General features: G+C 35.4%; 1 protein-coding gene across 1 annotated transcript; it reads right to left on the minus strand.

Annotated features, from left to right (window-relative positions):
• Nucleotides 1-2,685: 2,685 nt before the first annotated feature.
• SLITRK6 (SLIT and NTRK like family member 6) lies at nt 2,686-11,372 on the minus strand. The gene is made up of 2 exons (XM_056488708.1): nt 10,884-11,372; nt 2,686-7,479 (listed from the first exon to the last, which is right to left on the minus strand). The coding sequence occupies exon 2, from the start codon at nt 7,462-7,464 to the stop codon at nt 4,945-4,947; it is 2,520 nt and encodes an 839-aa protein (XP_056344683.1). The 5' UTR covers nt 7,465-7,479; nt 10,884-11,372; the 3' UTR covers nt 2,686-4,944.
• Between the last annotated feature and the right edge of the window lie 3,974 nt (nt 11,373-15,346).

Consider the following 15,346-nt stretch of genomic DNA (forward strand, 5'->3'; position numbering starts at 1 on the left):
GAAAAAAAAGGATTTGGCTCCTCAAAGAACATCAAGAATATCATAAACTTTGGAAAATTGAAAAAGAAGACAATTTTTACTTATAACACAAAATTATCTTCCCTGTCTCAAATCCACAGAGGTGCACAATCATCAGGTCCCAGAGGAACTCTCCACTGAAGGCAATGTTTACATTGAAAAAACTCTCCAAGTAGATTTCAGTTGCAACAGATTGTAATGCCAGAGGGCAGTCTATGGCTGAGCATGAAATTCATTAATGGAAATGTAGATATTCTGTGTTAAGGAGTACAACAGAACACAAATGTGACAACCTTAAAAAAGTTTCTGATATTTTGAATTAAGTGTTTGACTGGTCTTTAATCTCAGGATGATTTCAGTACATCTACACAAAACTTGCAGACTGTTTTGGTGTGACTGATAAAGTGTATTGTTGCAGACACTGTCATCCTCAGAATGATAATCCAGAATTCCTCCCAGTGATGACTTTGAGATTCAGTCTCCACTTTCCTCTTGCCACTATTACTTTATCCTGTGAAACAATGTATTCTTTGTGGTAAATATCATTTTTTTATCAACACACAAGAAATGGATCTTTCTAGGTGGTGTGGTTTCCCATCCTGGTCAAACTTATTTCTTCAGTTTAAGCATACTATACACTTAGCAATCTCTTTGTAGGTAAGTAAGTGGTACATGGCAAACATCTTCCATTTGGAGTCACACAGGGATTGAAAAGTGATCCTCAGATTCCAATCAGAGAAACAATGACTGCATGTCAAAAGGATTATATTCAAATCTGATAGGTTGACACTTCACTGAAAATAAGTGCAAACTAGTTTTCAGTCAAAAATAGATGACAGAAAGGTTGATCTGTCATTCAAATGGAAAATAATGTATAAAAATATTAGGCTATTTCTGAATAAGCAAATACCTTACTTGATATGTATATATGTAGTCTGTTGGATAGGGTTTTTTAAGTGTGGGCCTGGGTTTTATTTCTTTTTAAAAATTTGGAGAATCATCACTGTAGCAATATAATCAAGTACCAGTACTAAAATCTGTGGGAAAATTACCTCTAGCAGGAAGAAAAAGAAAGAGAAATACATTTGTCTTCTATGAAATTGAAAAGATAAGAACAGTTTAAAATAAAAAATGTGTAATTAATTGTTTTAACATGTTTATTTAGGGAACAGGTATGTGGTATTATTTAATGTATTTTCTGCACTCAAATGTGAGGTGAAAAACAGTGATGTTGGTTACCTTGAGGTACCCTAGCAACAATAACATAGCTGCCACTTACACCAGTGTGCTTGACAAAGCACTGTTCTCCCACTCAATTAAACTATCATGCTGACAGGAGAAAAATGGATCCACTTTGTTGCACACCGTCAAACATGCTTTGCCTTCCAACCTCCATTATTCTAGCTAGGTAAAAGTGTATCAAACCACTTAACTGTGCCTGTCACTGAAAAAAAAAAAAAATATATATGACAATAAGGTTTTAACAAGAAAATTCATGAATACCCTTCCCAGCTTTCTGCTAACATCAATAGCATTAATGACACATTTCCAGGTGTTATAATATTCCAAGGAACTTTTAGAAATAGATATCACATCCTTTTTCCTTATGTGATGCCTTTCTTTTGTCATGATGTTATTTTTATAAGCAGGCAATGATTTTCTTTAGCTGGAGAATGATCATATAAGGTCAAATATTTGTCTTTTTTGGTTACGGCAGCATAAATTTTCCTCATAGTTGGAAAACCACTATCTGAATGTAAGGCAATAGGCAAGCCCCTCTCTTTTCATTATAAACTACTTTACATTATAAACTACTACATGGCAGCCCAGTAGGCAACATGATGACAGGAAAGTGGACAGCAAGCCACATCCTAGAGATTCCTGGGTACTGCCAAACCACTTGCAGTGTTGCAGACTGCCACAGAGCACCGTTGTCCTTAGCAAGTGAAAGGCATGGCTCTCCCTTCTGAAGGAAAGCTAAATGGTAAAGGTCTCCTCAATCCTGCTGAGCGAGGCTCTGGTACAGCTGTGTAACTGACTTGCTTTGACACCAATTTAGCTCACTCTTCTTTCTGATGCTTCGGGACTGCAAGGGAATAAAATGTTTGCCACACAGTTGTCCTCAACATTCTGCCAAGTAACTGTTAGCAGCTAAGCAAAGTGACATCTGTGCATGTGGCAATTGTCTTTAGTCTGAAGCTATTTCTCTTAAATCTAAGCCTGAGGGCTTGATTCACCATTTGCCTATGTCTTGCCAACTGCAGGGTGTTATTTTTACACACATTTTTTATCTGGAAATTACTACTGAAATCAAAGACACTGAAATAATAAACTCTGTTATCAAGTATCATTTATATTTTTATTCTGATTTTTTTCTCTACACTAATTTGAGATCTCTGAGAATTTGAAAAAGAACAATTTAATGGGTCTGATTCAGTATTCAGAGCTTTCTAGTACTATTTCCATTAAATAAATTCAGTTTTTAACTGTGTTTAATTATTCCATATAACAGATTTATTTGAAATTTTTTCCTATGAGAAACTAAATTCTTTAAATGAAGACATCTAGTGTCATTTTGATGCTCTAAACCATCCCACTGGCTCCCCAGTTGCTCCTCCAGATCCAAGCGTGGGTTTCCTTAGATTCTATGGCATGTCCATGAAGCACATTTTACATGTGTTTGAATATGCAAGTACATCTAAAATAACATAATACAAATAATTTAATGCAAAGCTATTGTACCTACATTTTCTGTTTTTTCTCAGCCTTACCTGCACAAGCAATACTCAACATTGTCTTTCATTGTCTGGAATAAAGATAGCAACGAAACAAATATGTTGTCACCACATTTACTTTTCATATACTTGCAAAATAGACAGGTATTTTCAATAAATTATTCTCAGATATAGAAAGAAGAAATAATACTTATTCTCTAATAACTGAAATTTTGATTTTTGTAAGCGAACAAGTTTTACTTCCATAACAAACTGGTGGCACCTCAAAAATATTAATAAGGAAGTAGGTTTGTTAACAGAGACAAAATGTGGTCAGATCCTCAAACTACATATGTTAGTATAGCACCATAAAAGTTGTTATGTCTATGCAAATTTGAAAGAACTGAGAATCTGACTTTCATATGTAATATAGCATTTTTTTCTGTAAGAAATGTATGTAGAAGAATATGACAAACTCTCATTTGTATATACAAATAGGTAAGACATGGACAGTATTTTGAACTAAAGAATATATCTTTTTACTTTGAATTTATCAAGACTTCAATGCTAAATTTAGCATACATATGTAGACATGTAGTAACTGAGTTGATTTTTCACTTTACAAAGAGGAATTAGAGAAGAAAACCTCATGCATAGTCAGTTTACGAAAGATTTGCTTGGAGGAAGATAAATGCAGGTCAGAAATTGTGTTTTGGCACCATATCAGTCATGCACATAAATTGAATGGCCTTACTGCACTTAAGATGCTTTTGTCCACATGACAAGAGTGAGAATCATTGTTTTTAATTCCCGAGTAGTTTTGAACTTGTGCATGCAGAAGTTGCTGCCTTCTTTAAAAAGTGACCTTTAAGAAAAAGACATTTAAAAAACTCTTTATTTCTTTTTCATTAATAGAGAGCAGTTCATTGATTAGCTTGAAAATCAGCCAGGAATAAGCTTTTTCTTTTCTTGTGAGTTGGAAAGAAAAAAATACAAAATTATACAGAATAAATAGTAAATATAAATCCAGCAAGAATTCATTGCAAAAATAAACCTGCAGTGTTCTACGTGTTTGTAATCTATATTTCCCACAACGCTTTGTTTTCATCTAATTTCAGAAAATATATATTTGTACAAATAGCTAAATACTATTATTCTTCCTCGTGTGTGTATTGTTGCAGATGTTCTGTCTGAGCATTTATTTTGGTTAGGGTGGAAAAGAACCTGTATATGCACTTGGAAATTCCTAGCCACAGCAAACTCATTTCCTTCAAAAATAATTAAAGCCAGCACAGAAGTTATTTATATACATATGTATATCTATTAAAAAAAAAAATCAAACTTATTGAACACAGTAACATATTTACAGCTGATTCTCAGTAGCTTTTCAAATTGCCCAGGATTATGAGTTGAAACACCAGTGATGCACAATATTTTATAGCAGCTCAAGAAAAGATTGTCCAAACTTAAGTAAAGCTATCAGACAGGGAAAGTAGCAAAAGGCTTGCAGTTTTCTTTGTTGAAGATGTTGGGTAAACATAGTTACATATTTTTCCTTCCACATACTGACATAGAATGCACATGAAGTTCTGTGTAAAATACTTAAATATTTGCAGGCTCTGGGTGAATACACAAAAATATTTTCTCTTTTTTCCTTTTTAACTGACATTTAGTATGACAACTTTTCAATTCCTTTCATATTTATTATAAAGATATGTTAGGTGTAGTTGTAGACAGTGGCCATGTATGCAGTGCATGTACTAACCTAACATATACACTCTAAGGTTCTAAATACAAACACAAGTGTTGGGGTTTTCTTTTTTTGGTCTTTTTGTTTCTTTAAAGGAATCTAATTAAATGGAGGGAAAAAAGAAGTGGTAAAGGAAATGGTCATTGTTTTTTTCCATGGGTTGGGAAAGAGAGAATAGAATGGACAGTGGCATACACATCTTTTCAAAATGAGGAATACTGCAATAAGCAATCTTCCTCCCAGTTCAATCACACAAAATTCTTGTTTAACTTGGGGTGTGACATATCACCTGCACACAACCCCATGGCTTCCCACAGTGATCCCTGAGTTTTTCTTTACTAGGATTACTGCTGTGCTTAAGTTCTGACTGTTGACATGTTATTATAAGGCACTTTTATTTACAATGATTCCACCTTAAAGTAAAATCACAGAAATTCGGCCCCAGCCCAATGTATTATCACTTCACGTTTGCTGCTCCAGGACTTCCAGATAGTCAGGCTCAGCATGTAAATTAGCCTTGAGTTCAAAATACTCATTTTTAGTTTGTTCTAGGAAAACCTTTCTGGGCCTGGAGTACATGAGTGTCTCCATTAGCTTCAACTCTTCGTGTGTTCCAGGATAACGAACTTCCATGTCAGGCTGTAGCTGGACAATATTTTTCCTTAGGTACTCTGTGATCCCTAGCTGCTGCAGTTCTCTCTCTTTTTCAAGAATGTTTCTATACAAGCAGCTAGCATCCTGAAAAGACAGAAATTCAGCAGATTGATCTGTAGCCTTGTATTTGACATTTGGACCCGTAAGTGGTGAGCTGTTCTCTCTTTCCAGGAGACTCCGGCGAAGATATTTGGAATCATTAGCTTCCTTCTCACTTCCCTCCTCCTGCTGCAGGGTGTGCTTGGGGCTGAAGGAGGGGCTGTGGTACACCTGCACCATGGGGGTAACAATTCTCTGCTCGTAGAGAGTGGCAGCGGGGCGCTCCGAGGTGTGGTGCGTTGTCTTGTGCCCGTACATGCTGTACTGAAGGTGGACAGGGCTGCTGTCCCTCACTTGCTCGTCCGCCTGTTTCTTTTTGCTTCTTCGGCGCCGGTGCAGAACAAGAACGACTATTCCTGCTGCACAAAATACAATGGTAATAAACACAATGAGCAGCCCTAATATTAGAACAGAAAGTGGGACAGCATCTGTAAGGGACCGCAGGATGGTGTCTGCAGTGTTGGCAGTAGGAGAAGAAGTTGTCACAACCACAAAACTGGCATGAGTTGGTAGGGCAGGGCTGTTTATTAAATCTGGACACAAGACTTCACTGTTTATGGATTTCAATTCTTTTTTTGCTAAGTGCCCAGGAGATTTACAAAAAATATCACCCATCATGGTATTCTTACTCAGTTTTTGTATCCATTTTTGCAGTCCAACTGAATCACAAGTACAGTCCCAAGGGTTGTCTTCGAGTTCAATTTGTACCAGCATATCCAGCTCATCCAAGACATTGCTCACAGGCAAATGAGCAAATTGATTTGTTTTCAGATTTAATCTGGTGAGGGGAACACCTGAAAAGATATGGGGTGGCAAAGCCTGCAGAAGATTGTTATTTAGGTAGAGAACTTTCAGTTTTGGCATTACATTAAATGTCCCTGGCAAAACTTCTTTGATGGCATTATATTCAAGGTACAAGTACTCAAGGTGCTGAAGGCCAAGGAAGAGATTCTGACTTAGCTTTGTAAGATGATTGCCATTGAGATATAGCTTCTGTAATCTAGTCAGATTCATAAAGGAGCCTTCCTCAAGGGTCTCAATGCGATTGTTCCCCAGGTGAAGCATTTCCAGGCTGGCATAGTCCACTAGATCTGATTTCAATAGCATCTGAATGATGTTTCCAGCTAGGATAAGCTTTTTAGGATTTGGAGGAGGGGGTCCTAAATCAGACAAGCTTTCAATATTTCGCTCCTGGCAGTGCATAAGAACTCCTGAGAGCATATGGCTGGTGCAGTGACAAGGGACAGGACAAGAGATTCCTGGAAATGTAGTAGGCTTGGAAGTATGAAGCACTAAACTTGGTTCTTTAGTAGGAGCTTTCAGGAGAGGAATCACCTTAGTAGATAGATGATTATCACTGACAGAGGTGGTTACAACCAGGGGCAGTGATCCTGACGGGTCTTCAAGTTCATTAACAGGATGGGTGGGACAAAGTGATTCTTTTTTCAGCCGGCTTAATATGCTGCCTTTGATAACTGAAGGACTGTTGCACACAACATCACCTATTATGGACTGAGGAGGCATGTTTTCTAGCCATGTCTTCAGCTGCAACAAATCACAGTTACAGGCCCATTTATTGTCTTCCAGCTGAAGGTCTAGTATTCTTCCAATGTGTTCCAAAAAGCCAACATAGGGCAGTGTCTGTAACTGGTTTCCACGCAGATCTAAATGGGTCAATGGCACAAAACGGAATATGTTTGGAGGAAGATACTCAATAGCATTATCATTCAAAATAAGCACTTTAAGCCTGTTGAGCTTGCTAAAGGCACTTGCTTCAATCACTGTGATGAAATTGTTGTCTGCTTGAAGAAACTCCAAATTTTCCAATCCATTAAAAGTGTCTTCTTTAAGTGTTTCCAAAGAATTGTGATTGATATGCAGTTGCTTAAGAAGGCTGAGACCATTGAAAGCCCCAGGCTCAATATCTGCTATATTGTTAAAACCAAGATGCAGAGAAATAGCATTAACAAGGCCAGCAAAATCATTCACGTGTAACATACTGAGACCATTGTTTAACAGATTAAGATGGAAAGGCCGTGATGGTGGGACATTTATTTCTGATATCATCTTGATGTCTCTTTTGTCACAGTTGATAATCATGGTGTCATCCTTTTCTTCACAGGAACACAGACTCTGACAAGATCCTCTGACTGAAGAAAAAGAAGGCTCTGACTGGAAAGGATCAGATGCAACCACAATTGAACATAGAACAAAAATCCAAAGCTTCATCTTGTCCAGCAGATTCTATATGAAAAAAAAGAAAAAGAAAGGATAAAAAAAAATTTAAAAAAAAAAAAAAAAAAAAAAAAAAAAAAAAAAAAAAAAAAAAAAAAAAAAAAAAAGGAAAAATGATAGAGTTATGATTTCAAAGAGTTTGAGGTTAGGGTTTGTTTTGTTTTGTTTTGTTTTTTTTGTTTTCCCTGGTGCAATAGCAAAAAAAACATTCTCAATACTTGTCATTGAGCTACTTCACCTTTTAAATAATATCGTATTGTGCAAAACACTTGAATTATTTTCTAATTAGAGAATATGTATTTATTTTAGTGTACTGAATGAATAAACAGAGTCATAGGGGGAAATCTGCACTACTTTCATGCTGAAATTTAAAGTAGGATGCAACCAGGAGTGTGTTGGTTTTATTTATATACTGTATAGATTGCCAGTGGACAGCATTAATAATCTACTGTCCCAAGCAACTTATATCAAAGCTAATATAATATTTTGAATCATTGCTTTATGTCACTACATAGCACTGCCCATTTTAAGAGTACCTTGCTAAGATTAACTTAATATTACCCAGCTGCTGAAGAGAAAAAATAAGATTTGGTTTGTATCAGTAATGTGTTGTGAGCAAAAGCCCATGCTGTCAGGATACAGGGAAGCTCTCTACAGTTCTGCATTAAGTATAGAAATCTAAGGGTGTTTTCTCTAAAATCCTTGTATCCACAAACTGAAAAGGAAGTAGACAAAGTAATCATCTCTCTTTGCTTACATTTTAATACATGCATTGTAGCTTGTGGGTGAAAGTGGGGCCACAGCACACAGTAGTGTAATGTTTGCAAACAATATACATACAAAAATATGCATACACAACATTAAAAAGAGAGAGCTGACAATGCAGTAAATGACAGAAGAAACAAGCAAGCAAGGGCAAACTTTTTTCGATATTAATATTAGACTCTTCCCAATGATTATAATCATCAATTTCCACAGCGAAATGTATATGGAACTGACTGTGCTTTACAAATTAAAAATTATCACCAGCATCATCCATATGTTATGTAATATAATTATCACATTTCAATATGATCTTAAACTTTGAAACACTTGATAAATGCATCATTACAATACAGCTATGGAGTTTCAAGCAATATTTAGATTTTTAAATCAGTCATAAATTATTGGTTTGAATTAATTTGTCCTACAGTCTATGAGAAGATTCTCTGTTTCTTGCTGTCAAGGCTGCCTAATTAGCAAGGCCAATGGTAACTCTTGATACATAAGGTGGATTGAAATCACTGTTTATAATCTTTAGTTAAGTATTTCCACATTCCCAAAAAAGTAAATAATAAAAAAAAAACCTAAAATGCAATGGATGATTTTTAAAAAAGTAATGTTTATGGGGTGTGCTATTTATTTGAGGGCTGAACTAAGCAAGATTCTTAGGTAATCCATCTAATAAAGATCAGAATCTTTCAAATAATGCTATTGAAACATGAAGTACAGAATGTCACTACACAAGCAGCCGTGTCAGTTTCTAAAAGATTAAAACATTTTAGAAGGATCAATTCAACTACATGCATGAACATTTTTATAGTGTGGCCATATGATTTGGCATCTCATCAATGCATATTTTAAGTACCATGCACCTTGGTTACTAGAAACACTATTTCTCAAGGCTTCCCTTAGAACAGATTGCAAAGCTTTACACATGCAGGCACTTAAATGCTGTGGCATGAGTTTTATACACACACACGCACACACACACACACACACACACACCCACCCAAAGAACAACAGCAAATGTGTGCAATGAATTTTGTTTTTCTCCATTAGTAGCTTCTGATAAATTAAATTAGAATTATGAATTTAAAAATAGTAAGTGTAATTCACAGTGTGAGAAAAAGGGTCCTTATATATATGAGTTTTTATCTTTTCTTTAATAGTTGCAATATAATTTTGTTGTCTCATATAACCTTCCTTGAACTCCAGCTGCCTATGTTTAATTTAAATGCCTTTAAGTCTGTTTTCCCAAGAAGTATTAGATAAGACACATCATGTCAAGATGTTATTTTGAAGTATGCAGAATAATTCTTGGATCATATTATGCTAGAGACTTATTCTTGCTTTACATGCATTACTATCCTTTCCAGTGACCCAAGGTAAAAAATACAAGCTCTTGACACAGATGCCAGCTTCAAACCTACACTATGACTAATTCAACTTTATTTCTGCACACTCTTTCTCATTAGAAATTCCAGTGTCAATCTGCATCAAATTCAAACAACACTTATAAAGTCCCTGAGCAAAATTAAATTGAAAGAAAAATCCATAAGGCATGCTGAATTTTATTGCATATTGAGAAATTAGGTTATAAAAAAGAAAGCCCTCCCCTCAGAGATGAAAGTAACAACATTTGTAACCATTTGTAACCAACCATTCACATTTTAATAATCATCATACTTCTGTAAGCAGCACAGCCAGAACTCTCTCTCACACATAAATATATCCAGACACTAAAAATTAATAGGAGCTTTTTTTGTATTATTTTTTCCTTTCTCCAGTCATGTTTTTGTTTTTTCTTTTTCTAAACACTCAGAAACATGTAATGAAGTTCTCAGTGTGCTGCTATTGTAAAATAAAAACTGCACTCACGTAACAGATGATTAACATTTATCTGAAAGAATACACAATAAAACAAAATGTAATTTGAAAGACTTGAAAAACTGAGCTTTACATGGGATGAGGTTTTCAGCAAATTCCACTTAACTTAAGGGGTAACTTAAGGGGTTTTTTCACTTTATCTGCTTGACTTCATACTGTAACTAAACTGTATAGGAATTCTAAAAGACTAAAAAATGTCACAGTTCTTTCTATGATGCAAAGTTGAATACTTCCAGAAGTAGTCACCTTTCAGCAAAGACATCTCATGCTTGTTAAGTAACAATTTATGTGGTTTTAAAACACTGAAATAGCTTGTTTCATTATTCTTGGGGGTTTATTTATTTGGTTGTTTTAATTCATCTACTTAAAAAAAAATATATATATATATATGTTGACAATTTTCAAAATCCCAAGCTAAGAATTAGCAATTTCTAAAAGCCTTTAAATGCCTTTGGGGTTTTTTGTTAAATTCTTAAGGGAATCACAGTCAGATGATGCATTTAATACCACTTCTGCACTTGAGGAAATAAAACCAAACACCCATTCCTGTCCCCCAAGGGATTCAAAAGCAGCGTTCCTTTAATACACATAATCTACACAGTAACCAGCAATAAACGTGCCTGCAAACTGTTTAAAATACGGTATCAACTGCAATAATTTAACATAAAAGTTATACAAAGTCATGCAGAAAAATAAATGCAACTTGTACTGAGAAATGAAATTCTCGTGTGTTTAGCTAATTCACTAATTGCAGTCTTTCTTACCTGTACAGCAGCAGCACTCCCTGATGCACTCAGTAATGCACAGTCGGAGCAGCTGTTTCCATGGAATGTAATTTTCCCCTCTGAAACACACACACTTTCTTCTGAGTTTCCCTTTGCTGCGAGCTCCGGTAATGCTACAGCTCCATAAAGTTAAAATCCTTGCTCAGAAGACAAAGTACAAAGCGTTCGATTGAAAAAATCTTCCAGGCAGCCGTGCACGTCAGACCATCCTGTAAGCAGTTGTCCTTTTTCCTCAATTAAAATTCACAGCATACTTCACAGCTAGGCTGACTTTTCTGCATATAGTTAACTGTTTGCAAGCATTTGGATGCAGTAAACAAACAAGATGCTCAGCAGAGCTTGACTTGATCACTTGGTTTGTCAGATTTTTAGATGCAAGCTGCTCCTGTGTTCTCTCTGTTCTTTCTAGTCTTTCTTGTTAGCTCAGTTTGTTATTAGTCAGATTGCCAGGGGCTGGGAGGTAGGCGTAAATAAAGAGACTTCTTGGCTTTTGACTCAGCCTTTAAGCCCTTCCCCACTAGAGAGCTTTAATCTGCCAATGTCATTTAATACAAGATACAGCTCCACCTTGAGACAGATCAGCTCCTCCTCCTGCAATTTCTAGCACATCCTTTTCCCCTTATCTAAGTGAGCCTCAGAAAGTAAAATTCAGCTAAATATCTTCTAGATTGCTTAAGGACTGTTAATGCCCGATTTTGCAAAACAGTAAACATCCACTGCAGCTCTTGCAGTTTGCTCTCTTCGGCAGACCTTGCATTTAGTTTGTGTCTGCAAAGCTTGCTTTAGAAACCTGAAAGCATTCCATACCAAATAGACTCCACAAAACACACCACAAGGGAAACTTTGTCCTCTGGAAATTATGTCTATCATGTTGGAGGGCAGAATTATTCAAATATATAAATGGGACTGTAAAGCTCTCAATCCAGTCCACTCTGTGACTGGGGTAGGAGTCAGTAACACACTGGCACATGCTTTATTTTGGAAAAAATAAAATTATGAAATATTAGTGCTTATGCTTGCACAATGACTGCCGTCTTCCCTTTTTAAAACTGCCCATCTTGTTGTGTAGGAAGAAGGCTGGGTTGGCTGTAATTGTCTGTTTTACAGATGCTAGCACTGTGTTGGTATCTGTTCATGTGAGATTGCATTGTGTTTCCGTGAAACGCTGCTTTGACAAAAAAAGTCTGGTTTGGGAGAGGGCAGTTTTAAAAGGCACGTATCAGGCTTAAGGCACTGTTTAATTTGTGCTCATAAACAAGTAATTAGGGATACAGTACAGCTACAGGAAAATGTTTATTCCATGCAAGGAGCATTTTCCTTATCCCTCCTGCATGAGATGGTTTTATAAGCAGCAAATGCCACTTCCTTGTTCATCCCACTGCCACAGAGTCACAAAACCTTTTGGTGAGCAACGATAGATGTGCTGCTCCCGAATATTTGCCTTCTAGAGCAGAACATTTCTGTTTTGTTCTTATTGTGCCTTGGATTGCTATACAGACTGTTTACTGCATCCTCCAACCAGTCAGATTGCAGTAACTTCTTTTGCACTGATAGATCTCTAGGTGGCCTCGTTGACCTTAAAAGGGCTATTGCAACGTCTTGTTCCATGTGATAAATGCTATCAAGATCTTGTCCTATATTTATACTACCACACTTATATGTAAAATTTTATACATACATTTTATATATATATACATATATTAGAAAAATAATAATAAAAATGATAAGATATTCTTGAGGAATAATAGCAATTTGAATTCCATTCTTTTAAGCACAACACTTTTTTTTTCAGTTTGTTACTTTTAACCTTGTCACTCAATCTCAATTTGCAGGCTGTTCTTACTGTTAAGGCTCAAAGGCTCTCAGCTATCTGTGACCAGCCAAATAAATAATTATTTTCTTTATTAGTTTTGAATTTATGAATTTTTAGTAACATTATTTCTATTTTTTACTGAACATTTTTCAAGTGTTAATGTTTGTGGTTGGCTGTTTGAGATAGACAATAACTCTAAATATAGATATTCACATTAAAAGTGAAAACAGCATCATTCTTTGCTTTTGAATTGACATCCACAAGAATAAAACATGATAACAAAATATTTCCAGAAATCAGTTGCTAATAATAGAACAGTTTCCTAACTGAAGCATACAGGATTAAAAACCACTGAGAATGTTTATCAATAGTATTTTTCATTCAAAAACTGCAGCTTTACCAGGTTTATAAAAATGGCTAATGATTGTTTTTGTCATAATTTTATGAATCCTTAAGCATATTATTATAAAGAATGTGATTCTGCAAGTGCCTCTGCATGTCAGTTGAACTGACACAGGGTTTGTACCCTGTACTTCAAATCTTCATCATCAATTGCTCTGACAATTTTAAATTTTGTAAACCTTGGATATATAAAAATCTAAACCTGTCAGGCTTATGTTTACAGCAGGCATATGATTTACAGATTAGTCTTCAAAATGTTAATTTTCATGGTGACTTGTTAATTTATACTTCATTGTTTAAACATAACAGGAGGAATAATATCTGCATTTGCTATTTCAGTAGATAGAAAGTATTTTTTCTCCTTCATTCACAACTCATTGTCACTTCTCAGGCTCCTCACAAGGAGCCATGGATAACACAAAAGTTGTAGGAGGTAAATAATATATCCTTCCCTGTTGCAAGAAGCTTCAAGTCTGTATCAACAACTCTTTAACTATATTTCTTGCAGCATGAATCTTTGAACTCTGTATGAGTACAGGTCTGACAGCTTAGTATACTATATTTTAAGAAAGCATTTTCCTGGAGCCACTAAGTAGCATTGGACTTACTCACATGTGAGAGAGCCTGCTGAGGAGCTCAAAACTCATACATATATTATAAATTAAAATTTTAGATGGGAGAACTGTCACCAAGGTTAAGACTTAACTAAGAGCATGGCATATGCACATACACATACACAGAAGAAAACAAAACCCCCCCATAATGTAATGTGCTATAATTATGGAAGCTACCAGTGCCTACTACATTATTTAATTCAGACACAGAACACCTATTTCCCTCACAGAGCTAATGTCCCTTTCTATGTGTTGGGATAGGTCCCACTCAAAACCTGCTGCTCTGAACACACTCTGTGTGGCTTTTTGCAGTCATGAACACATTGCAATTGTGTAAATAAGGGTCAGGATTCCCCTGTAATGATACACAAACCTAGCTGCTGTTTTCTAACCATTTAGTTTCATTTTTATATGACTGTTATTAAGACACAATTCTCTGAAAAATCTGCTGAAGAAGCTCTTTAATTTGTAAGAAGACAGGCTAAAGGAACAAATTTATATCACCCTTATTCATTTTCCAACTAAATTAATTTAGACTCATATTTGTATACCTAATATATAAATACACAAATAGTAAAATCACAGAATCATAGAATGGTTTATGCTGGAAGGAACCTTAAATATCACCTGGAGAACCTGCTCCCTCATCCTGCTGGCCACACATCTTATGCAGCCAAGGTATGGTTGGCTTTCTAGGCTGCACCTGCATATGTGACATTGTCTGCATTGGTATTTACCACCATGCAAAAATCACATTCCCTGAAAAAACATATTCCAAAGAGAGGAATATTGAAGTTAATATTCTTTATATTTCATTTTACAATTTAAAAAGTCATGTGGTATTTTAAATGTTCTGCTTGAGTGAAAATGCATTTTATACTGCTATACTTAAGAATATTATTCTTTAAAAAATATTGGATTTTTAGTCATTTAATAAAACATGTTGCAATAGAAACAGATGAAACCAAAGTATTTTCCCTTACATACTTAAGTGATCCTGTTTTGTTGTATAAGTCAGATCACTGAAAATGTGTCAACATTTCTGAAATTTGTGGTTTCCTTCATCAGTATCTTTGAAACAGGTCTTGAATGTTCTTTTTTTGTTTTTTGTTTGGGGTTTTTTGTTTGTTTAACACCTTGACAGAAAAAACTTCCAGTTCTACATAATATGACTTTAATATCAAAATTAAAATCACCTATCTTATTCAGAGATTGTTCATCTTGTGAATAAATTTTGGTATTGGAGTGGGAAATATTTCTTGATCTGAATCAACTTCTTGGAACAGACAGATTCTCCTTGCCTGTCCTCCTGAACTTGGCAATATTTGAATGTAATTTTAAAAAAATACTTAGGGATGACTGGTCTGTAGAGAACAAAAGTAACCTGAGTACTTGCAATCTTCAGTTATGATGAATCAGTGGCATATTTTTCAAAATGTATTTTGCTTGCCAATGACCCAGGAACACACACAAAAATAATTGAGTCATGGTTTGGAATTGTGTAGTGTGTTAATAGCACAAAAGATCCCTACTAATCGACTTGTACTCCCTTTTCTTATTAATTTTCTAAACCCCAGAATTTTCAAAAATCGCCATCCATTGACCTTAATTAC

The sequence above is a fragment of the Oenanthe melanoleuca genome, chromosome 1 (assembly GCF_029582105.1).
Source record: "Oenanthe melanoleuca isolate GR-GAL-2019-014 chromosome 1, OMel1.0, whole genome shotgun sequence".
Taxonomy (NCBI): Eukaryota; Metazoa; Chordata; class Aves; order Passeriformes; family Muscicapidae; genus Oenanthe; species Oenanthe melanoleuca.

Coding starts and splice junctions, on each gene's coding strand:
- SLITRK6 (XM_056488708.1), bottom strand. CDS start 7,464: ATGAAGCTTTGGATTTTTGTTCTATGTTCAATTGTGGTTGCATCTGAT.